The 26,977-nt window shown below is 43.2% G+C and overlaps 1 protein-coding gene across 1 annotated transcript in view; it reads left to right on the top strand.

The window, feature by feature from the left end:
- CD28 (CD28 molecule) overlaps positions 1 to 18,508 on the top strand; it is a 48,078-nt gene extending 29,570 nt beyond the window's left edge. Inside the window, exons 2-4 of the mRNA XM_088454456.1 lie at positions 9,496 to 9,828; positions 16,461 to 16,588; positions 18,358 to 18,508. Coding sequence (XP_088310582.1) covers positions 9,496 to 9,828; positions 16,461 to 16,588; positions 18,358 to 18,480 — 584 coding nt within the window. The 3' untranslated portion in view covers positions 18,481 to 18,508. The remainder of the gene's footprint in view (positions 1 to 9,495; positions 9,829 to 16,460; positions 16,589 to 18,357) is intronic.
- The last annotated feature ends 8,469 nt before the right edge of the window (positions 18,509 to 26,977 follow it).

The following is a 26,977-nucleotide window of genomic DNA, read 5'->3' as shown; positions in this document are numbered from 1 at the left end:
TACTGGTCATACGTATATATGTACAGTATATTATACTGGTCATACACATATGTATATTATACCGGTCATACGTATATGTATATTATACAAGTCATACATATATGTATATTATACTGGTCATACATATATGTATATTATACTCAGAGCCGTAATTAGATTTTTTGGTGCCCAGTGCCAGAAAGAGCAATGGCGCCCCCCTCATTTTCCAAAGGGACATAATGCACCCAAAAAAGGGCCATGGCTTCATGGGGAAGGGCCAGGGAAGAGATAGGAGAGGCCAGGAGATGCTGGGTATAAATAGGGACATAATATAGTGCACCTGAGAGAGGGTCATGGCCTCATGGGGAAGGGCCAGGGAAGAGATAGGAGAGGCCAGGAGATGCTGGGGATAAATAGGGACATAATATAGTGCACCTGAGAGAGGGCCATGGCCTCATGGGGAAGGGCCAGGGAAGAGATAGGAGAGGCCAGGAGATGCTGGGGATAAATAGGGACATAATATAGTGCACCTGAGAGAGGGCCATGGCCTCATGGGGAAGGGCCAGGGAAGAGATAGGGGAGGCCAGGAGATGCTGGGGATAAATAGGGACATAATATAGTGCACCTGAGAGAGGGTCATGGCCTCATGGGGAAGGGCCAGAGAAGAGATAGGGGAGGCCAGGAGATGCTGGGGATAAATAGGGACATAATATAGTGCACCTGAGAGAGGGCCATGGCCTCATGGGGAAGGGCCAGGGAAGAGATAGGAGAGGCCAGGAGATGCTGGGGATAGATAGGGACATAATATAGTGCACCTGACAGAGGGCCATGGCCTCATGGGGAAGGGCCAGGGAAGAGATAGGAGAGGCCAGGAGATGCTGGGGATAAATAGGGACATAATATAGTGCACCTGAGAGAGGGCCATGGCCTCATGGGGAAGGGCCAGGGAAGAGATAGGGGAGGCCAGGAGATGCTGGGGATAAATAGGGACATAATATAGTGCACCTGAGAGAGGGTCATGGCCTCATGGGGAAGGGCCAGAGAAGAGATAGGGGAGGCCAGGAGATGCTGGGGATAAATAGGGACATAATATAGTGCACCTGAGAGAGGGCCATGGCCTCATGGGGAAGGGCCAGAGAAGAGATAGGGGAGGCCAGGAGATGCTGGGGATAAATAGGGACATAATATAGTGCACCTGACAGAGGGCCATGGCCTCATGGGGAAGGGCCAGGGAAGAGATAGGGGAGGCCAGGAGACGCTGGGGATAAATAGGGACATAATATAGTGCACCTGAGAGAGGACCATGGCCTCATGAGGAGGGGCCAGGGAAGAGATAGGGGAGGCCAGGAGATGCTGGGGATAAATAGGGACATAATATAGTGCACCTGAGAGAGGGCCATGGCCTCATGGGGAAGGGGCAGGGAAGAGATAGGGGAGGCCAGGAGATGCTGGGGATGAAATAAGAGGAAGCTACAAGCAAGAATAATAATAAACAGAAATTTGACAGGCCCAAACAGCGCCCCCTGACCTGTGGTGCCCTGTGCGATGGCACCGACCGCACTACCCTAGCTACGGCCCTGATTATACTGGTCATACATATATGTATATTGGCAATCACGTTTGGATCTCAATGTGGCATATGATAACAGATTATGTAGCCCGTCAGTGTTTTCTGAATGACTGGTGGGTTATAGGATTATATTTAGGGGATTTACCAGTAGGTATGGTGAGTGGAAATTGCTTTTAGCTATGCCAGATATCGTTTGAATTCTGTGCAGAGATTAGAGAACGGTCAGTGTATCCATACGTGTGAGCGTACATTGTACAGGTTATCTGCCTGTGGTGTTCCGGGTAACATATACATCTAAAGCTGATAACTTTATTTACTCCGAGAGAAACAGGAAACCACAAAGGAAGAGCCGTATAGCCAGGTGTCTGCTGCTGGAATAGAGAATACCTGGTTATTGTTACGACCGAATCCAAAAACTTTTGATAAACTTGGTTAAAATAATTATAATCCTGTTCCCATTCTGTGGTAGAGCAGCCAATATGTGGAGATGCTGTAAGGGTCCCTTTCACCTGGGCAACAAGGGGTCAAGCGTAAGCCCCTTTGCTAAGATCCCCCTGGCTGCCAGGACTTACACTTCACAATTCTTTTCTTGGTGCATCGACTTCTGTCTTAACTCTTCTCTTCTGTGCCACTGGTGCAATTTATAATCTATAGGGAAATAGGCATTGATTCACAAGGTGCTACATATTGCATATAGGTCCAGCCAGATTGCAGAGGTTCTTGGTGGCCTGTATGATCCAGTCACACAGGAATGTTGGCCTAGGGTTAGGAGGATGTGAAAGAGAAGAAAAGACAATGTGTGAGGTTATGTGTGGACTGTAGAGGGTTGTGATTAGATAGAGAACCTATGAAGGTTATGTGAGGGCGGATCTGGAATCTGATAAGCTTGTCTGAAGAGTGAGTTTTCAGGGAAAGCTTGAAGGTTTGGAGACCAGTGGAAAATCTTATTGTGCGTGGGAGGCATTCCACAGAGTGGGTGCAGCCTGAAAAACGTCCTGTAACCATGAATGGGAACCAGTTATGTGTGGGGATGAGAGACGTAGATCTTGTTCAGAGCAGAGGTGTTGGATTGGGCGATGTTTTGAGATAAGTGATGCGATGTATGTTGTTGTGGTTTGGTTAATAGCTTTATGCATAAGTAAAAGTATTTTATATTAAATACGGTAGAAAACCGGCAACCAATGGAGGGACTGACAGAGCGAATCAGCAGATGATGTACAATTTTGCATATTTATTTTAGATGTATGTAGCATGATTTTGAGACAGATTGAATGTGGGGAACAAAGGACAGTTCAGAGTCAAGGATGACGCCTAGGCAGCGAGCTTGTGGGGTGATTGTTGTTGATTGTTGAGTTATCAACAGTGATATAGGGATCAGGTTGGTAACTGTTATTGGCCGGTGGAAATATTATTAATTCTGTTTTGGATATGTTAAGTTTGAGGTGGCGAGATGACATCCAAGATGAAATGGCAGAAAAACATTCAGTGACACGGGCCAGCACAGATGGTGACAAATCTGGGGAGGATAGGTAGATTTGAGTATCATCCGCATACAGAAATCCAAAAGAGCTGATTAGTTTGCTATGAGATGTGGTATAGATTGAGAAAAGCAGAGGACCTAAGACAGAGCCTTGCGGTACTCCAACTGATACAGGTAGCGAAGAGGAGGCAGAGCCAGAAAAACGTACAGTGAAAGAGCGATTAGATAGGTAGGATGAGAACCAAGAAAGGGCTGTGTCCTGAAGACCTAGGGATTGTAGTGTTTGTATGAGAAGAGAGTGGTCAACAGTGTCACATGCACCAGTGAGATCTGGCAGTGACCAGATCATTTACTACCTTAGTCAGTGCCGTCTCTGTGAGTGTTGGGAATGAAAGCCTGACTGAAGTGGGTCCAATAAGTTGTGGGTGTTAAGAAAGTGTGTGAGGCGAGTATAGACAAGTCTCTCAAATAGTTTGGAGGGGCATGGGAGCTGGGAGATAGGACGGTAATTTGCAAGAGTGTTAGGGTCAGAATTTAGTTTTGTCAGAATAGTAGTAATCACTGCATGCTTGAACAATAATGTAAATAAACCAGTAGAGATAGAGATATTAAAGATTTTAGATAAGTGTGGGATGAGCACAGGAGCCAGAGCTTTACTGATTTGTGAGGGTATAGGATGAAGAGGAGAGGTAATAGAGTAGGAGGATGAGAAGAGTGTAGATACGTTGTCTTCATTTGTGGGGTCAAATGAAGAGAATGTGCCAGGTAGGGAATTTAGTAGGTCACTGGCTGAGGAAGAGCGTACAATTTCATTCCAGATATTATCAATCTTAGTCTTAATTTCTAAATCAAACTTTATATTTGTTTATGTACTATTCTATAAATTTGACCTTTTATTCAAAATCACCATGTACCATTTTTTTTTTCTCATAGTACTCCATTGTATCTTCTCTAAGGTTATTACATCCTTCACTCTCCCTGCAGCTCACCCCTCTATACACATTGCCGCCTCAATAACTATATTTATATGTCTCTCCTTCTTCTTCTATTAGCTGGTGACATATCACCAAATCCAGGCCCCACCCACATACCCCACCAACAATGGAATATAAATCCAGCAAACCTCAGACACAACACATGCCTCCTATTATCCCTCCAAAACACTACAATGTGCCTTATGGAATGCATCCATGACCTCTTTATCTCAGATAACCTCAACCTTCTGGCAATAACAGAAACATGGCTCACACAATCAGACACTGCCTCCAATGCAGTGCTCTCACATGGTGACCAGAACGTCACACACACCTCCAGACCTGGTCATTGTAAAGAAGGTGGAGTTGGAATATTGCTGTTCTAATTTTTCACATACATATTTCTCTCACAGGTACCATCACTCACATTTACATCATTTGGAGTACTGTCAGGATCCAACCTGTTTGATCCAAGGTTTTTGACTGTGGGCAGAGGGACTGGGAACACTGGGCTGTAGATGAAGCTGAGATGAGTTTTAGCAACATTTTTATTGATTTTTCTTGCTGGAGCAGACTCTGGGATAAGGAGCTGACTGGAAGTGGTAACAGGAGTCACCCACTGGCACAGGCAGGATACTTAAAGCCCAATTCTGGGGCAGAACACTTGGAGCCCCCGACTGGGGCAGGACACTTGGAGCCCCCAACTGGGGCACCTGGGCTAGCACTGATGACTGAAAGCATATCAGACTTGCACCGAAGACTGGAGGAATATGGAATATCGGACTTGCACCAAAGACTGGAGGAATATCAGACTTGCACTGAAGACTGAAGGAACATTGGACTTGCACCGACGGTTGAAGAATATCGGAATTGCACCGATGGTTGAAGAATATCGGACTTTCACCGATAGTTGAGGAATATCGGACTGGCTCCGATGATTGAGGAATATCGGACTGGCACCGATGGTTGAGAAATATCGGACTTGCACCGATGGTTGAGAAATATCGGACTTGCACCGATGGCCGACGAATATGGGACTTGCACCGATGGCTGGCTAAGGAGCCAAGACAGAGGGCAAGATTCAGCAAGGAATGCAGTTGCTTATACGCACGCAATCAGTCGATTAATTAACACTGCGCATGCATCGCAGTGCGCGAGCTAGGCGCTGCGTTAGAAATTGATAATGCAGTGACTGCACAGACCCATGGCAGAGTGATTGACAGGAAGTGCCATTTGTGGGGGGTGATGGGAGGTGGTCGGGCGAACGCAGGTGTACCAGTGCATTATAACACCGTTGCATGGGCGTGCATAAATTAGCTACTGCGATACCAGAGGCCGCCTGAGGCCTCATAGCGTGCGCAGAAGTAAGCAAATCCTGAGTAAGGTCTGGGCTTCATTAACTGTCCGATGTTACTCAGTGTTACCGATTGTTTCTCTATGTTGGCCAAGTATACGGATGTGAGTAACGGGAAGTGGGCGTCCTTATGTCGGGCTGCGATCGATTCATAGGAATTGCAGGCCTCTGATTGGTTGCCAGTGTCAGCTGAGGCAAGGATCACTCTCAGGTCTATTCATAAAGCAGAGGAACGCCCTGGACAATTCTCTGCTTTCGGCTATTCATAGAGAGGGTAACGCTTGGAGACACACCTTGTTTCTCCAGCGCTGCCCCTGCTTCATTCATGTATCGCATCACCATGTCGTAGTAAAGGGTCACAGATGCGGTAATGATTCGCCGTTTCAGAACAGCGTAATTATTTCCCTAAGTTGTGAAGAAGCAGAAAAAGCGCTGTTAGTAATCCCGAGTGATGGCTCCGCCCCCTGCTCCTGGTGCTGTGCGTGTCGGTGACTGGGACACTCTAATGAATGGTTCCCAGAGAATGTATCTGCCCGGTCCGCCGCCGGCTCACTCATCCCCCACCCCAGCTCTGTGAATGTACTAATACTACTTACTCCCCGCTACTCCCCGCTGCACCGGCTTCCGATGTCGCCTCTCTGCCCTTTGTAAGATTCATGAAATGACCCGGCAAATGCATATGCCGGGTCATCTCCCATGCTGAATGCTTGCTGCCCCCGAATCTCCAATACAGACTGTCCACTGCCTCCCCCCCCCCAAATCCTACCCCTGCCACAGTTAATATGACCCGCCATATGCCAGGTCACCAACTCCACTCTTGCCAGCGCCCCTTTGCTTTGCCTGCCCCCCTCCCTCACGCTGCCGCCGAGATGACCACCTTCCAAACACCGGCACCCTGAAGATCCACAGCACAGGAGCCGCCAGATGATGATAGCGCAGAGAGAAGTACGGATCACTGAACCTGCAGTTACCGCATCGCATCACACATCAGGTAAGTGCACATGAACTTCTACTTATCTAAACTAAAGATCGCATCAAACTGATGCCATCTATAGTGATAAGTAACAATGCTTTAACACAGATTTACATGAATAGGCCCCTCTGACTGGAGGAATACAAGCAGGTGACATGCTTCAACTTGTTTACATTTCAACTTGAGAAGTCTCCGCAAAACCGCATAGAAAGAACTTTAACTTCCCTTTAGATTGTGACTTTTGCTTACTGCACACAAGTTCCTGAGCTCACATCTGTCTGAGCATCTCTGCAAGTCAGCTAATCCGGGTGATAGAGGAGGATACGGCTGCAGGGAGCAGATTGTGTACACGGACACAGGGGTCTAACTTCTGATGCAATCATTAAACAGTCAGCGACTAGCTCAGCCACTTCCGCATCTGGCAAAACAAAAACAAACAAACAAAAAAAAAGTGTTCCACTGCTATGCTGTACTGTATTTTGGGCCTGATTCAGACCCGCTCGCGAGCACATAGCGCTCGCAGGCAGGTCGATGTTTGGCCCCTGCGCATGCACCGCCTCCAGCATACGCATGCGCTCGCCCCAGCGAGCGATGGCAGCTTCGTCGCTCTGGGCTCATACAAGACGGGGCGGGTGTCGATGTTGATCGACAGCTCACCCCGTTTTGTAGGCGGGGAGTGGGGGTGGCTGCACAAATGGAGGCGTTCCCGAAGGAACGCCTGCCATTTGTGGACGGCCCTACTGACATCACTCGTGATGTCATTAGTGGACTTCCTGCTCTATTAGAGCAGGAAGTCCACTCGGCATTGCGAGTGCTGAGACCTTACTTTGGGGTCTCCTCGCAATGCCGATGGTCGCGATAATCACGACCATCGCCAGGCCACTCGCACTAGCTGTGGATGGTCACCCACAGCTTTGCAAGAGGCCTGGAGGCCGAAACTAAAAAAAACCCGGCCCGCCCTGATTCAGAGCAAGCGCTCACAAATAGTGAGCGCCTCTGAATCAGGGCCTTTACCTCATGGTCTACTGTACTGTACATGAGTTTTAGCAGTCCCTAATAATACTAAGGGGCCTATTTATCAATTATTATTTGTGGGATATCTCATGAAAACACCTGCTTTCTGGGGGTTACCACAAATAATAAGTAAATCCCAAATAGGATATAGTCATGTGTGGCCGCCGGTCACAATCCCGACAGCGGAATGCCAGCTAGAGAGTTATGATAGGCATCGAAATACCGATGCCTATCATAATCCCGATGCTGGAATGCTGAGGACAACATCCCGCAGGAAAGGTAAGTCCGGGGTGCCCGTAGCGTTAGCCGTGAGGGTGAGGGTTAGGATTAGGGAGTCTAGTGGGTTTAGGGTTAGGTTTTTTTTTGGGGGGAGATTAGGGTTAGGCACCCCTAGTGGGGAGGGTTAGGGCAAGGCACCCCCCCCGGGAGGGTTAGGTTTATGGAGCGGTAAGGGAGGGGTTAGGGTTAGGCACCCCCCTGGGAGGGTTAGGTTTAGGGAGCGGTCAGGGAGGGGTTAGGCCCCCCATGGAGGGGTTAGGGTTAGGCACCACAAAGGGAGGGTTAGGCGGAGGTTAGGGTACTTACCTGCCTCTGTCGGGATCTTGACACTGTCTACAGAGGACCGCAGCAGATATCGGAGATAACAGCTGAAGTCTCCCATTTCCAACTGCAAAAGCAGCTGGGAGCTGCATTCTGGACGAATTGCCCAAGCTCCAGAATGCATGCGCAGCTTGGCCCCGGTAGCTAAGGGCATATGGAGATGTAATGAGCCAGTGTAGCCCATAGGCTACAATTAGCAATAGACACGGAAGATGGATCCCTCCCTGACACTCACCCCTTGTGCATCCGTGGTCAGCAGACCCCACATGTGCAGCAGTACAGCAGCTTCCTGCAACTCAAAGTAAAGTGGAGTCTTCCCGCAGCTCTAGTCCGGAGAGGAGGAGACAGTCATGGGCCACCTGGGTCCCAGCACCTGCGCATGTATCTAGCAGGCGTTGGGACCTATGCGCACAAGTGGCTGTGGGCCTGCACATGCACAAAACAATGACGTCTAGAGACTGCACCCACTGCAGCCCCTAGAAGCCATGTATGGCTGCCTATAGAGGAACAGCTTCCCGCTGGGAGCACGCTCTCTGCTAATCGCAGCCCGGACTGGCAGTCCCAGGGGGAGAAAACACATCCCCCTAGGACTGCCTGTCCTGTGTATGATCGGCAGGTAGTGCTGCCAGTCACAGTGCAGCCGGCGCAGTCACAGTGCAGCCGGTGCAGTCACAGTGCAGCCGATACAGTCACAGTGCAGCCGGTGCAGTCACAGTGCAGCCGGTGCAGTCACAGTGCAGCCGGTGCAGTCACAGTGCAGCCGGTGCAGTCACAGTGGAGCCGGTGCAGTCACAGTGCAGCCGGTGCAGTCACAGTGCAGCCGGTACAGTCACAGTGTAGCCGGTGCAGTTACAGTGCAGCCGGTGCAGTCACAGTGCAGCCGGTGCAGTCACAGTGGAGCCGGTGCAGTCACAGTGCAGGCGGTGCAGTTACAGTGTAGCCGGTGCAGTCACAGTGCAGCCGGTGCAGTCACAGTGTAGCCGGTGCAGTCACAGTGCAGCCGGTGCAGTCACAGATGTTACTGGAACTGTTGTCCCTCCTAAGATACAAACCACCGCTGCTCCAAACTCAGAATCAGCCACATAGGGGCCCATGTATTCATTATTAGGGTTTTGACCAGATAATTAGAAATTATTTTCACTGCTGTTCACGGCGGATGTTTTTTTGGGAATATCACACAAAATATGAATTGATAAATAGTCCCCATAGTGTGATACAGCTGACTGACTATACGTCTGTAAGTACATGTACAACTTGGCGTCGGCTGTATTGGGTGAATGTAAATTTTGTACGGTAGCTGTGATCTCCTATCTGACAGAGGGAGATATAGGAAGATTACCAATAGACTGGTGAGTATAATCGTTTGTACAAATATGTATAATATGTACTATCATATAGAAACATATAATGTGATGTTAGATAAGAGGCGCTTGGCCCATGTACGCACATATCATTATCATTACTGCATTGTGCACATGAGAAAACAGAAAAACTTTCACTAAAAAAACAAAGAAACGCGTGAGACTAAACTTGTTCTCTTTCCTGTTCCAGATGCTTCATCAGGGAAGACCCGACTCCTAGGCTTTACGCACAACAGCATCATCTTAACCTTTTACCGCAACTTCAACTACACAAACAAGGAATTCAAGGTGTCCTTGCTGAGAGGGATTAATAAAACAGGGATCGTCTGTATGGGATCCTTCAATGAAACCCGGATTCCCTTTGAGGACAATAACTGCACAGTGATCCCTGCAGCCAGCAAAGTGACTTTCCACCTCTGGGGCCTTAATGAGAGCAGTACAGACATTTACTTCTTCCGCAAAGAGGACATGTATCCCCCTCCTTACACCCATGAAGATGACGGAGGAACGATCATTCAAAAAGGTAACACAAGCAGCTTCTAAAAGCTCTCACTTTAGTAAATTTATCCCCAGGAATTCACATTGTATCTGTCCACCACATAGACAGGCTACCTACTGTACATCCCATTGCCTACTGTACATCCCATTGCCTACTGTACATCCCATTACCTACTGTACATTCCATTGCCTACTGTACATTCCATCACCTACTGTACATCCCATTGCCTCCTGTACATTCCATCACCTACTGTACATCCCATTACCTACTGTACATTCCATTGCCTACTGTACATTCCATCACCTACTGTACATTCCATTACTTACTGTACATCCCATTACCTACTGTACATTCCATTGCCTACTGTACATCCATCACCTACTGTATATTCCATTACCTACTGTACATCCCATTACCTACTGTACATTCCATCACCTACTGTACAATCTATTGCCCCGGAAGCCATTATGGCTGCTGTGCGGGATATGCCTCAGAGATGTTCTTCAAACAAAAGTGCGAGTAGAACCCAGTGAGAGTAATGGGCCGATTAGCTAATGTCTAATTGAATCTCGCCCTTAGTCTATCTTTCCCCTTTCTGGCTGAAATTTGGTACCTGGGCCCCAGGAGATGTACCGGGCCTGTATTAGTGGCTGGCAAAGCGTGCAGAGGCGTAGGAATACAAGGGCGCTCTTTACGTTCTTTGCTGCATGCTGAAAGGGGCATGGTCACGCCATCTTCAGAGAATATCCGCCCGGACCCTACAGACAGGATTAGGCCCTTTGTACCTGCCCCACGTTCCCTTGCTGTCACTGTTTGTTATCTCTTGCCAGCTGAGTCAGTTTGCTAGGTTGAGGGATATAGATTAAGCAAGTATCCGTATTCATACAGCTGCATGCTCCAAGCCAAGGGGCATTCCTCCTCCTTGGCGGGTCCGGGCCTTCATGACAAGCGCGGGTCAGTGTAATTAGTTACCGTCCCACCCTCCTCTCACTGCCGATGAATAGCCAAAAACCATTGCTCAAAGGGCAACGACATTCAACACGGTGGATGTATCATTTACAGGTGTGTGACATGTGTCTCTATATACAGTGAGTGGGGGGCTTTTGCTGGACTCCCCTCGGCTCAATAAATGGAGTCCTGATCATCACACCAACGCCGAGACACATGAAGAGGTGTATACGCCATTACCATCCAGCTGTACATACACTTTCCATGCACTCAGGATGTCCCCAATAAATTGATCGGATAAGAGAATAATGTAGAATAAAGCCACCAGCCACCATGGGCTCTATTCAGCAACAGTACTGATCTTCTCCTGAATGTTTTTGGATAATATCAAAACAATATTTTGTTTTCACTGCTTTTCCGCACTATAAAGGAAAAACTTCTCAGGAACACCTTTGTGTTAACTGCTATGTCTGCAGGCAGTCTTATCACTTGTCCAAAAAGGCTACCCGCTCTGTGCATGCCCCTTCTCTACATATCTATCTATCTATCTATCTATCTATCTATCTATCTATCTATCTATCTATCTATCTCATATCTATCTATCTATCTATCTATCTATCTCATATCTATCTATCTATCTATCTATCTATCTATCTATCTAATATCTATCTATCTATCTATCTAATATCTATCTCATATCTATCTATCTATCTATCTATCTATCTATCTATCTATCTCATATCTATCTATCTATCTATCTATCTCATATCTATCTATCTATCTATCTATCTATCTATCTCATATCTATCTATCTATCTATCTCATATCTATCTATCTCTCATATCTATCTATCTATCTATCTCATATCTATCTATCTATCTATCTATCTATCTATCTATCTATCTCATATCTATCTATCTATCTATCTATCTATCTATCTCATATCTATCTATCTCATATCTATCTATCTCTTATCTATCTCATATCTATCTATCTATTTATCTCATATCTATCTATCTATCTATCTATCTATCTATCTATCTATCTATCTATCTATCTCATATCTATCTATTTATCTAATATCTATCTATCTCATATCTATCTATCTATCTATCTATCTCATATCTATCTATCTATCTATCTATCTATCTATCTATCTCATATCTATCTATCTATCTATCTATCTCATATCTATCTATCTATCTATCTATCTATCTCATATCTATCTATCTATCTATCTATCTATCTCATATCTATCTATCTATCTATCTCATATCTATCTATCTATCTATCTATCTATCTATCTATCTCATATCTATCTATCTATCTATCTATCTCATATCTATCTAGCTATCTATCTCATATCTATCTATCTATCTATCTATCTATCTATCTCATATCTATCTATCTATCTAATATCTATCTATCTATCTATCTATTTATCTCATATCTATCTATCTATCTATCTATCTATCTCATATCTATCTATCTCATATCTATCTATCTATCTATCTATCTATCTATCTATCTATCTATCTATCTATCTCATATCTATCTATCTATCTATCTCATATCTATCTATCTATCTATCTATCTCATATCTATCTATCTCTTATCTATCTCATATCTATCTATCTATCTATCTATCTCATATCTATCTATCTATCTCATATCTATCTATCTATCTATCTATCTATCTCATATCTATCTATCTATCTATCTATCTCATATCTATCTATCTATCTATCTATCTCATATCTATCTATCTATCTATCTCATATCTATCTATCTATCTATCTATCTCATATCTATCTATCTCATATCTATCTATCTCTTATCTATCTCATATCTATCTATCTATCTATCTATCTATCTATCTATCTATCTATCTATCTCATATCTATCTATCTATCTCATATCTATCTATCTATCTATCTCATATCTATCTATCTATCTATCTAGCTATCTATCTCATATCTATCTATCTATCTATCTATCTATCTATCTCATATCTATCTATCTATCTATCTATCTAATATCTATCTATCTATCTAATATCTATCTATCTCCTATCTATCTATCTATCTATCTATCTATCTATCTATCTATCTCATATCTATCTATCTATCTATCTATCTATCTCATATCTATCTCATATCTATCTATCTATCTATCTATCTATCTCATATCTATCTATCTATCTCATATCTATCTATCTATCTATCTATCTATCTCATATCTATCTATCTATCTATCTATCTCATATCTACATATCTCATATATATCTACAGTATCTATGCTTGCTGAATATCAAAAAATGTTAGAGAGCTGTAGAGAGCAATGGCCTGCTCTCTACAGTGCGATACTCTGCGAGCTCGGTAATAACAGAAGATAATTGTGATATCTTCTCCGTTAACTCCTCTATTTATAAAAGTAGATGACAGATAAGCAAAAATACGCATAGCAAAAAGAATGATTTAACATCAAACTGTACAGAGCCGTATATAGACAAAGTACTTAACAGTATTATAATAATAATAATAATAATAATAATAATAATAATCATAATCATAATAATCATAATAGCAGAACGTATAACAATAAAGTTACGATATGTGATATAATACCAAAAAATTAATCTGAGGAAAACACCTAACACAACAAAAAGATAAAACATCAAACTACCACATTTTCAAATTTTCATTTTTTGTTGAATCAAAGTCTGTAAAACCTTCAACCTTTAATAAATACAAGAATGGATGGGGGAAAAAAAGATGGATTTTGTGGGTGGGAATGAGGGGTAGCACCAGGCAGCAGAGTCACAAGGGCATAAGGTATAAAACCAAACCTAGTAGAATATAAAGAAGTGATGAGCAATTCTAACACTCTAGGAGGTGAGGTTCAGATCAGGCCTAGAAAAGTTCTATGAAAATGAAAAAACCAAGGGGTCCAAACTTCATGGAAAGTAGTAATTTTATTATGGAGGAGAGCAGTAATATACTCCATGGAGATGGTATTCCAAAGTCTGTTAATTAGTGCTGTAATAGAAGGTGCATTAGATTGTTTCCAATAAGTGGCTATCAAAAGTTTAGCTGCATTAAACACATGATTACATAGTTTGTTATATGGTTTAGAAGAGTCGGGAAATGGTTTACATAATAAAACATGTAAAGGATCCTTACTAAGTACAGTGCTAAATATTCCACCTATCAATTATAAAACCTCATCTCATTATGTAAAGGTCAGTGGACAGTGCCCCCATATATGAAAGTAAGTGCTCTTCTGTTCACACCGATGCCAGCAAAGGTCCGGTGATAGTGGGTATATAGAGTGAAGTCATTCAGGGAACATATACCATCTAGTATAAGTTTTAAAATAATGTTCCTTAAGGTCGGTGTTAATGGAGGTCTTAGAAATTAGTTGTTGAATATCTAACCAGTCTGCATCATCCAGAGGGCCTGATTCAGAGCCGGACGCTCTGAACGAGTGCCCGCTCTGAATCAGGGCGTGTTTTTTTTAACGAAGCGGCCTTTTGGACGCTCGCATAGCTGTGGGTTACCACCCACAGCTTATGCGAGCGTCCATGATGATGGTCGTGATGGTCAAGACCATCGCGACCATCGGGCTTGCGACGAGACCCTGCGGTAGGGTCTCGCTGCTGCAAGCCCAGGAGTGCTTTTGGCTCTATCAGAGCCAAAAGCACTCCCACTGACATCACTAGTGATGTCAGTGGGGCCGGACCCAGATGGTAGGCGTTCCCATGGGAACGCCTCCGTCTGGGCAGCCACGCCCTGGCATGCCCACCAAAGGGGGCGTGCTGTCACTCACCATTGACAGCACGCCCCCTTTGGTGCAAAACCTGGTGCGATGGCTTCCCCGTCGCTCCACGGGTCTCGCGCATGCGCACGACGGAGCTCCCTCCGTCGTGCGCATGCGCTCTAGGGCATCATCGACCCACTTGCGAGCGCTCAGCGCTCGCGAGCGGGTCTCAATCAGGCCCAGAGTCCTTCCCAGATCAGTCTTTTAGCTCAGAAGGGGACCCTACCAATAGGGAGTACAGGATAGAAATCGTACCCTACCGGGGTCGTAAGTGCCATTTACTATTATTCTTATTGTTAGTGGAAAGATCTGGCTTTCATATCCACTGCGCAGACACAATTGAGCTAGCCAGGTCACGCACGCAACCATCACCTGAGTGATACCTTACTATGCCGCACCAGTACCACTGAGACAGCTGAGTATCGGTCATGTGCCCCTGCAACAGTTTATCAATAGGTGGCAGAGATAACAGACCACCGATATTGCTGTTTTATTTAAAAAACAGTTAATGAAAAACAAAGGGCTCTATTTATTAAAGGGAAGGAAAGCCAAACAGTATATTAGGCTTCACTCCATACATACAACGGTCACTGGAGTTAGAGCCCGTCTGTTCTCGGTGGAACCAGGTACTTTTTGGATACACAGAGTTAATCAAACAACACAAACAAATATCCCAGCTAAATAATGTTTATTACATAGAAAAACTAAGTATCAAAGAATATAAAAACACTGCACTTAGCTGTGGATGGCGACATTTTGGGTTAAATGTTCAATCTGTTGTTCCAGGAGCCTCGTCTCCATCTGGAGCTGGAATCTGTAAGTAACGGGCACTTCTGCAGTTAGGTCCTGGGGCGAGGCTGCTGTTATTTGCAATAAACTATCTTATGTACCCTGCTCTCTGGAATAAATTTTGAATAAGCATTTTAAAAAGGTACAAAGTGCAACTAGAACATATACACGAGTACTAATAGACAGTAGGGGTCAGTGTTGCCTCAATTCTAAGCATAAGCAATAATTTAATTTACAATTATTTACCTGGATTAGATTACAAGGTTCATGAATTATTTTACAGGGTTTTCCAATATTGACTATACTTGAAATGTAAACACTTATCTACCTGGTCACATACAAACCGGACAGCGATGTCTGTCCTTTCTTGTGAAACACACTTTTGAATCACCTTGTTATATTAAAACATCTCAATGTACTATAAAAGACACCCTTTGTATCTATATGCCGATGGCGAGATTTGGTGGGTCTCACCAGCGAAAGCTTCCTTACGCCTCTTTAACAGGGATCTTGGTAGTACAAATACCTCCACAATCCTTCTTCTGTTATTGCCAACTCAAGACTGTAATATCTGAATAAAATGAATAACAAAATTTGCTTTAGTCTTAGAATAAATATTTTATTCAATGGCTAATAGTGTTTTATATTTTATGTTTTTCTTTTTTGTTATATTTATATTTTTTAACAATTTCATTTGTTTTGTTTGTTAAGTGAAAGTAAAAGCCAATGTTCCTCCACGTGTGCGTCCCCTGAGCCTGGTCTGCTCTGGGCCAATATTGTGAGACAGATGAGTATTTATCTGCTTCATCTGTGATATTTTATTGATAAATTATAGGTAGATTTGTATTGCTGCAATAAGGGGCAGTCGGAGGCCTCCCATGTAGTCATATATTAATAAATAGCTGGATATGCAACATAAATGTCCAGGCAAACAGTGGGGCAATCGGATGCTCACTGTCTGTATTGTTGGGTTATATATCAGCATAATTGACTATATTTTACCATTAGGTTTGTGGTATTACATAATCTATAACAGTGAGAACTTTTATAATCACTTGGCCTCTAATTGAGTCTAATTTACTTTCCTTTCTCGTTGTCAGAGTATCCTATATTCAAAACCGCCCAGAGAGAAGACGTTCCGGAGATATTGCCCCTGAGCCTGTGGGTTGTGCTGGGAGGATTAGTACTGTACAGCATCATAATCACTACAGCATTACTATATGTATTGGTAAGAAAAATATCTCTCTTCAGGGGCAATTCACTAATTAGCGATTTAGGCAATGTGCTATCGGAACACGCAGGAATGCTTGTAGTCTATCCAAATAATGCGAGCGCCCCAATATTTCACCCTAATCCCGGCCCTACTCCCTCCTTCTCCTAAGATAAAAATGTGTGTTCATTAGTACTGTATGTTATACCAGAAGGGAAATAATGGGGAACCACAATATACAACAGGAACATATAAAAGGGGGGATAATGTGCTACAATAAATAGTGATACAGTTTAATCGGTTTATAAATATATAAATCCATAAATATTGTATCGGAGTAATATGTGTGACGTCAGATGGAATCACAAAGTGATTATAGACATATGTCATACAGAAATGTCACAATTAATAGTAGAACTTGAATAATAATAATAATATAATTATTAATGCATGAATATGAATAAAATCAATAATATATGAGCTAAAAAAGTCACTACAGAAGAAATGATGTAATACATACAAAAGAATGCCAGCTAATAATATATCACTTCCCATAGTCCTATAGCCCAGTCCTATAAGGGACAAAAAGTCCTGACATAAAGCTGAACATAATAACAAATGAGAAACTTAAGGTGCCTACACACTTAGCGATGTTTTACACGATTTGCCCGATTCGGACGCATCGTGACGACAAATCGTGTAAAATATGCCCAAGTCCCCGCAGGTCGTACATCGCATCTTCAGATCTGACAATCTCAGTCACGATACACTGGAATAGTGAGGAGGCACGATGCACTGGAATAGTTAGGGGGCACGATGCACTGGAATAGTTAGGGGGCACGATGCACTGGAATAGTGAGGAGGCACGATGCACTGGAATAGTTTGGAGGCACGATGCACTGGAATAGTGAGGAGGCACGATGCACTGGAATAGTGAGGAGGCACGATGCACTGGAATAGTTAGGAGGCACGATGCACTGGAATAGTTAGGAGGTATGATTAGATGGTCACACTGGACAGTTCTTAGCACCATATCGTGTGCAGGACTGCCGGGGAGCTGCTGGGGAGAGTTCAATGGGAAATCGGACACAATGTCGGATCGTGAGCACATCGCCAAGTGTGTCAGCACCTTTACTGTAAGAAGGATCATGGAAAAACTTGTTTTTTTCATATTGTAGCTCCTGCTGCCCTGACTAATGCTAATATAATAAAATATAATTACTTTTAGCTATTGATACGACTCCTGCCCAGGGTGGCTGTGATGTGCGAGCCCGGGTCTAATTACTTTCTGTATTAACTAATACGTGAATATTGTTGATATCGTATTGACATATTTATATCTTATGATATATAAGACTTTTGTTAAATATGTCAAACTTGTTTTTGTCCTATTGTGTGTTCATGCTTCAGTCAAGAAAAAATTTGTTTAAAACAAATTATATATATTTACTTTACTTTATATTTACTTTATGTGCTACCGAACAAATGCCCAATATATCAAAAAAGCCAAATAAAATTCACTCACATGTATTGAAAATGGAAAAAGTTATTCCCGGGAACCAACACGTCCAAAATCTTGTCATGTGGGTAGAAATCCCTGCAGTTGTGAAGTGGTCAGCATTGTGCGGCACAGGATAACCCATGGTTGGAAATGGCCTAATACCATCTTTTGGTACTTGTTAAACATACAAAATACTGTTATGTTACTACTTTTCCATGTTCTATAATAATAATAATAATAATAATAATAATAATAATAATAATAAAAAAATGCAATTATTTTACAGAGAAAAGGAAGAAGACAGAGAATACAACAGAGTGAATATATTAATGTTGTCCCACGACGGCCAAAGAACCATAAGTCTTATGTACCTTATGCTACGACTCCCGTTCACACCCGTGCTCGCTGACCGCTGCACATGGAAGCCGCCCATCTGCAGACATTGTAAAGACTGTTACAGCAGCAGTGTAGCTACAGTACTTGGATAATATAATATTTTAATTTCTTCAGTGGTTTCTCATGATTTATAAATTGTATCAGATTGATGAAGATTATTTCTCATGTACAATTTTTTTTTTAGAAAACGCATTGTACAGTAGCATCTAAATGTTTCTTGTACATTAGCATCTAAATGTTTCTTGATTTTATTCTTTATTTTATGGCTCAAATCTAAATAGATCTAATAAATAAATAAACTGAATCATTATATACATTCAGAAGTTTTCTATGGGGACTGTGTTTAACCGCAAACCGAAGCTTCCTAATCAATATTATCGGCTCTTATCGGAATCCGTGTCCTGGCGAATAAAATTGGTACATCCTAGTGAAAGAAGAATCATTATTACCATTATATGCGGCGATAAGGATTCTTAATAGTTGGGGTAGACCACATTTTTTTATAAATATGCCTCTAAATATGTCTAAATCTTACTCTTCTCTGTAACCAAGGCCCTTTGTATGTATCTGCTCATTTCATGTATGTATCTGCTCATTAATTCTGTCCATTGTGTAACTGGCTTGTCTATTATATGTGATAGCCTATTATATGTGATAGTCTATTATAGTCCAGTCAGCCTGCCCCCGAATTTCTGATGGCAGCCCTGCCTGCACTGCTTGCGGATGGCCATGGCTTTAGGGTCCAATCTGTCCTGTAATTGGAATCCCTCTTTGCAAGCATGAAAAAAGGGGCATAGCCACATGCCTTGGGAGCATGGTGATGCCTCAGGGGCTTGTTGCGAGTCTTTGGTCACGGCTACGCAACTCGTTCCCATCTCTTTGCATGATGGCCAAGCAGAATGCTGGGGGGTTGGAACTGCTTGGTCATACCTTTGGGCTGGACACCTTACATGATGTTAACAAATCGTGACATGATGTTATGACCCCTACATGATATTACGGAACCTTACATGAAGTTACGGAGATAACGTTAACTGGGGACTGAAGAAAACATAACTGATAAACTCCACAGATCCATCCCATTGATAGTGTTTAGAAATATGTCACTGTTTATTATTGTGTTCCTCTTTTTCTATATTCATTTTTGTTTTCAATAACACATATGGGTTAAATGTAATACATACAATGGTATTATATCATATACTCACTACAGTGTTCTTCCAGGTAACGGTGTTTTACAAAGGTTTAGGTGATACAATCTACAAGCTGCTTTTTCTATATCTACGTGGTTTTTGTAGGGAGATAAAACAGGTGACAGCAGCACATTTATTGTGGCATAGGATGTGGTGTAGGTGTGTAGGTGTGAATATAGATTATTGTGCGATTACAAAGTTTCTGTTTTCATGTGTCTGCCTGAAACATTGGTGTACATATCTTTTTTCAGGTGGATTTGACATAAAGTTGCTTGCAAAAGTATTCAACCCCAAAAAAGTCAACACGTTTGTCTATATTACAAAGGGCGCTGAATGTACACAGATTGTGTGTTACTGTGTCAGTAGGATTTTCAAAACAAACTCACAATTTATTATTTATCTGCAGTTATTTTCAAATAAAAGCAGAAAAAATTGTGTTTGCAAACCCGCCCGGCTCCATCCACCCTCCAACCATTGACCACGTCTGTCGCAGTGCTGGGATGGCAATTGCAGCATTATTGCAAGGATCAGCTTTGCAATTGCGATGCTGCTGAAATAGGCCCCAATATCATTATAACATTAAGATACATTCAACATAAATGAGGCTCCAACAAGCTGTGTTCTAGGAGATAATTGATTAATAGAAATAAAAAAGATGATCAGAGCTGTAACTAGACTTTTTGGTGCCCAGTGCCAGAGAAAGCATTGGTGCCCCCCCATTATTTATACCTGAAAAAGGACCATGGCCTCATGGGGAAGGGCCAGGGAAGAGATAGGGGAGGCCAGGAGATGCTGGGGATAAATAGGGACATAATATAGTGCACCTGAGAGAGGGCCATGGCCTCATGGGGAAGGGCCAGAGAAGAGATAGGGGAGGCCAGGAGATGCTGGGGATAAAAGAAGAGGAAGCTGCAAGTGAGAATGATAATAAAAAGGAAAATTGACAGACCCAAACAGCGCCCCCTGCCCTGCAGTGCCCTGTGCCATGACTCTAGTTATGGCCCTGAAGATGAATATGGTCATCAGTGTCACTTTTAGTTATTTATATGTTACCTCTCTGAATTTTTATGGGGACCCCTCAAATAAGTTATGGTGCATACACACGATCAGATTTTTCCTTCAGATATGAACGATAACGATTTAAAAATCGTTCAGTCGTTCATATCTGAAGGAAAATCATTCATATCTGACATGCCTGAACGATGGACGATCAACGATGCGCGTTCCCGTTTGTCAGATAACGATATCTGACATCTGATGGGTTTGCAGTCAGACTTGGACGATTCCATTCATTTTAATGCAGTCAAAAATCGTTCAATCGTTCAAATCGTTCAAATCGTTTAATCGTTCAATCGTTCATCTGACAAATCTGACAAGTCTGACAAATCTGACCGTTTGTACGCTCCATAAATCATCACTTGATGCCCTATTTTTTTTAATGTTTTGCAACCACTGTGTATCCCCTGAACACCTTCTGTGTATCCTCTGTGTATCTCATGTGTATCCCCTGTGCATCTTTTGTGTATCTCCTGTGTATCTTCTGTGTATCCCCTGTGTATCTTCTGTATATCCCCTGTGTATCTTCTGTATATCCTCTGTGTATCTTCTGTGGATCCCCTGTGGATCTTCTATGTGTCCTCTGTGTATCTACTGTGTATCCCCTGTGTATCCCTGCATATCTTCTGTGTGTCTTCTGAGTATCCCATGTGTATCCCCCGTGTAACCCCGTGTATCCCCCGTGTATCCCCTGTGTATACCCTGTATATCCTCTGTGTATCCCCTGTGTATCTTCTGTATATCCTCTGTGTATCTACTGTGTATCCCCTGTGTATCTTCTATGTGTCCTCTGTGTATCTACTGTGTATCCCCTGTGTATCCTCTGTGTATACCCTGTATATCCTCTGTGTATCTTCTGTATATCCTCTGTGTATCTACTGTGTATCCCCTGTGTATCCCCTGCATATCTTCTGTGTGTCTTCTGAGTATCCCATTTGTATCCCCCGTGTAACCCTGTGTATCCCCCGTGTATCCTCTGTGTATACCCTGTATATCCCCTGTGTATCTCCTGTGTATCCTCAGTGTATCCTCTGTGCATCTTCTATGTATCCTCTGTGTAATCCATGTGCATCCCATGTATCATTTGTGTATTCCCTGTGTGTCCACTGTGTATCCTCTGTGTATCTTCTGTGTATCCCTTGTGTATCCTCTGTGTATCCTGTGTATCCCTTGTGTATCCCCTGTGTATCCTGTGTATCCCCTGTGTATCCTCTGTGTATCCCCATCTATCATATGTGTATTCCCTGTGCACCCTCTGTGTATCATCTGTGTATTCCCTGTGCATCCTCTGAACATCTCCTGTGTATCCTCTGTGCATCTCCTGTGTATCCTTTGTATGTCTTCTGTGTATCATTTGTGCATTCTCTGTTCACCCTCTCTGAATCCTCTGTTTATCTTCTGAGTATCCTCTGGGTATCCTCTGTGTATCTTCTGTGTATTCCCCATGTATCATTTGTGTATCCCCTGTGTATCCTCTGTATATTCTGTGTATCCCCTGTATATTCTCTGTGTATCCCCTGTGTATCCCATGTGTATCCTCTGTGTATACCCCGTGTATCCCAAGTGTATAATTTTTGTATCCTCTGTGTGTACCCTGTGTATCCTCTGTGCATTTCCTGTGTATCCCATGTGCATCCACTGTGTATGCCCTTTCCATCCACTGTCCATCCCCAATATATCCCCTGTGTATCCTCGGTGCATCCCCAGTGTATCCCCAGCATATCCACTGTGCATCTCTTGTGTATCCCCAATGCATCCTCTGTATATCCTGTGTAGCCCCTGTGTATGCCCTGTGTATCATCTTTGTATCCCCTGTGTATCTTCTGTGTATCCCCTGTGTATCCTCTGTGCATCCCCTGTGTATCCTCTGTGTCTGCCCTTTGTATCATTTGTGTATCCCCTGTGAATTATATGTGTATCTCCAGTGTATCCCCAAAGCATTATCTGTGTATCCCTTGTGTATCATCTGTTTATCCCCTGTGCATCACCTGTGTATCCCCAATGTATCATTTGTGTATCATTTGTGTATACCCTGTGTATCCCATGTGAATCTCTGGTGTATCCCCAATGCATTCTCTGTATATCCTCTGTGTATCCCCTGTGTATCGAAACAGACAAATCTCAGGTGCACAACTCCAAATTATTAATAATATATATAAATATAAATATTGCAATCAATATAGGTTTTTAGCATAATCATGGCCAAGGTAATGGACCTACCCACCATATCCAGGTAACCTCTATCGGGTAGGTCCCTAAGATACTAGGGTTCAAATCCAGAGCGCAGGACCCCACAAAACCAGCCCAGCCAAGCTGCCCCAGGGCACCACCATAGTAAGAAAAGTGCAGTGTAAAGAGATAGTTAGGAGCAGCTGAACCTGCATATAAAGAATTAAAATAAAAAAGTGAAGTAAATATATATTAAACACACAGTGAAAGGTTAAAATATGTTATAAAGGAAAATGTGTTATAATGCGGTGCCCTGAGACAGATCATCCAATGCAATCCAGGGGGACCCACGCCCCAAAAATGAACCAAAGTTGCACTACAGTATATAACTTGTAGGACTTACCTAGAATTGTGCCTAATACAGTGTGCATATACATTACCAGACTCCATGCTTTTACACCAATAAGGAAGGGGTGCTAGTCCAGAATGAGGGCGTCTCCTTTCCCTCAGAAGTGCAATAAAGCACATTAAATGGAGTACATGGGAAAGATTTCTGGACTGCACAACCTCACTGTATATATAATGGGAGGTGCTACCTGATGAGACTAATTGCAGGCACAGAAACAGACAAATCTCAGGTACACATCTCCAAATTATTAATAATATATATAAATGCGTATCATTTGTGTATCCCCTGTGTTTCCCCTGTGTATCCCCGTGTATCCCTTGTGTATCCTTTGTGTATCCCCTGTGTATCCCCTGTGTATTATTTGTGTATCCCCTGTGTAACCCCTGTGCATCCCCAATGCATTCTCTGTGAATCTCCTGTGTATCCCCTCTGTATCATTTGTGTATCCCCTGTGTATCCTCTGTGTATCCCCTGTGTATAATTTTTATATCCCCTGTGTATCCTCTGTGTATCCTCTGTGTATCCTCAATGCATTCTCTGTGTATCCCCTGTGTATGCCTTGTGTATCCCCCGTTCATCTCCTGTGTATCCCCAATGCGTCCTCTGTGTATCCCGTGTATCATCGGTGTATCCACTGTGTATCCTCTGTGTATCATCGGTGTATCCCCTGTGTATCCCCTCTGTATCATTTGTGTACCCCCTGTGTATCCTCTGTGTATCCCCTGTGTATAATTTTTATATCCCCTGTGTATCCCCTGTGTATCCCCAATGCATTCTCTGTGTATCCCCTGTGTATGCCTTGTGTATCCCCCGTTCATCTCCTGTGTATCCTCCATGTATCATTTATGTATTCCCTGAGCATCCCCTGTGTATCATCTGTGTATCCCCTGTGTATCCTCTGTGTATCATTTGTGTATCCCCTGTATATCTTCTGTGTATTCCCTGTGTATCCTCTGTGTATTTACTGTGTATCCGCCATGTATTATTTGTGTATCCCCTGTGTATCCCCTGTTTATCTGCCGTGTATTATTTGTGTATTCTCTGTGTATCCTCTGTGAATCTACTGTGTATCCCCTGTTTATCTACTGGGTATGCCCATGTATCATTTGTGTATTCTCTGTGCATCCTCTGTGTATCCTCTGTGTATACCCTGTGTGTCCTCTGTGTATCTTCTGTGTTTCGCCAAATATAATTTGTGTATCCCCTCAGTATCCTCCATGTATCATTTTTGTATCCCCTGTGTATCCTCTGTGTTTTCCCCATAAATCATCTATGTATCCCCTGTGTATCCTCTGTATATGCTCTCTGTATCGTCTATGTTTCCCCCGTCTATCATTTTTGTATCCTCAGTGTATCTTATATGTATTCTTTTGTGTATCCTCTGTGCATCTCCTGTGCATCCCTTGTGTATCATCTGTGTATCCCCTGTGAATCATTTGTGTATCCCCTGTGTATCCCCTTTGTATCATTTTTGTATCCCCTGTGTATCATATGTGTATCCCCTGTGTAACCCCTGTGCATCTCCTCTGTATCTCCAATGCATCCTCTATGTATCCCGTGTATCATCTGTTTATCCTCTGTGTATCCCCCAGTGTATCCTCTGTGTATCCCTTGTGTATCATTTGTGTATCCCATGTGTATTATTTGTGTATCCCCTGTGAATCTCCTGTGTATCCCCAATGCTTTCTCTGTGTATCCCCTGTGTATCCCTTGTGTATCATCTGTGTATCCCTGGTGTATCATCTGTGTATTCCCTGTGTATCCTCTGTGTATCCCCTGTGCATCTCCTGTGTATCCCCAATGCATCCTCTGTGTATGCCGTGTATCATTTGTGTATCCCTTGTGTATCCCATGTATTCCCCATAAATAATCTGTGTATCCCCCAAGTATAATTTGTGTAACTTATGTGTATCCCCTGTGTCTCCTCTGTGCATCTCCTGTGTATCCCTTGGGTATCATATCTGTATCCCCTGTGTATGCTCAGTGTATCTCCCATGTATCCTCTGTGTATCCTCTTTGTATCCACTGTGTATCATTTGTGTATCACCTGTGTATTGTTTGTGTATCATTTGTGTATCCCCTGTGTATCCCCTGCATATCCCCTGTGTAACTTCTGTATATCATTTGTGTATTCCTTGAGCATCCTCTGTGTATCTTCTGTGTATCATCTGTGTATACCCTGTGTATCCTTTATGTATCATTTGTGTATTCCTTGTGCATCTTCTGTGTATCCCCTGTGTATCCTCTATGTATCCCCTATGTATCTTCTGTGTATCCTCCGTGTATAATTTGTGTATTCCCTGTGCATCCTCTGTTTATCCCCTGTGTATCTTCTGTGTATCCTCCATGTATCATTTGTGTATCCTCCGTGTATCCCCTGTGTATCATCTGTGTATCTTATGTGTATTTCATGTGTATCCTCTGTGCATCTCCAGTGTATCCTCTGTGTATTCCCTGTACATCACCTGTTTATACCCTGTGCATCCCTAATGTATCCGATGTGTATCCTCTTTGTATCCCCTGTGTATCCTCTGTGCATCGCCTGTGCATTCGCTGCATATGGTCTGTGCATTCCCTGTGTATCCCCTGTGTATCCGCTGTGTGTCATCTTGTATCCCCTGTGTATCATCTGTGTATCCCCTGTTTATCATTTGTGTATCCCCTGTGTATCCTCTGTGCATTCCCTGTGTATACCCTGTGTATACACTTTGCATCCTGTGTATCTCCTGTGCATCCTTTCTGTATCCCCTGTGTATCCTCTTTGTGTCCTCTGTGTATCCTCTGTGTATCCTCTGTGTGTCCTCTGTGTATCCTCTGTGTGTCCTCTGTGTATCCTCTGTGTATCCCCCGTGAATCATCTCTGTATCCCCTGTGTATCATTTATTTATTACCAGTTATTTATATAGCGCACACATATTCCACAGCACTTTACAGAGAATATTTGGCCTTTCACATCAGTCCCTGCCCCACTTACAATCTATATTCCCTACCACCTGCTCACACACATACACACTAGGGTTAATTTTTGGGGTGAGCCAATTAACCTATCAGTATATTTTTGAAGTGTGGGGGGAAACCGTAGCACCAGAAGGAAACCCATGCAAGCACAGGGAGAATATACAAACTCTGCACAGTTAGGGTCATATCCTCTGTGTATCCTCTGTGTATTCCATATGTATCCTCTGTGTATTCTCTGTGTATCTCCTGTGTGTCCTCCGTGCATCCCCAGTGTATCCCCAGCATATCAACTGTGCATCTCCTCTGTATCCCTTGTTTAACCTCTGTGTATCCTGTGTATCCCCTGTGTATCAGCTGTGTATCCCCAATGCATTCTCTGTGTATAGCCTGTGGATCTTCTTTGTATCCCCAGTGTATCCCCAGTGTATCTTCTGTGTATCCCCAGTATATCTCCTGTGTATACCCAAAGCATCCTCTGTATATCCTGTGTATCCCCTGTGTATACCCTGTGTATCATCTGTGTATCCTCTGTGTATCTTCTGTGTATCGCCTGTGTATCTTCTGTGTATCCCCTGTGCATCTACTGTGAAACCCCAATGCATCCTCTGTGTATCTCCTGTGTATCCTCTGTGTATCTTCTGTGTATCCCCTGTTTGTCCCTTGTGCATCATCTGTGTATCCCCTGTATATGCTCTGTGTATCTCCTGTATATCCCCTGTGTATCA

The sequence above is a fragment of the Taudactylus pleione genome, unplaced genomic scaffold, assembly GCF_031769625.1.
Source record: "Taudactylus pleione unplaced genomic scaffold, aTauple2 ptg000617l, whole genome shotgun sequence".
Lineage (NCBI taxonomy): Eukaryota > Metazoa > Chordata > Amphibia > Anura > Myobatrachidae > Taudactylus > Taudactylus pleione.
The sequence above is the reverse complement of the archived record's forward strand: the minus strand, read 5'-3'. Positions and strand labels throughout refer to the sequence as shown.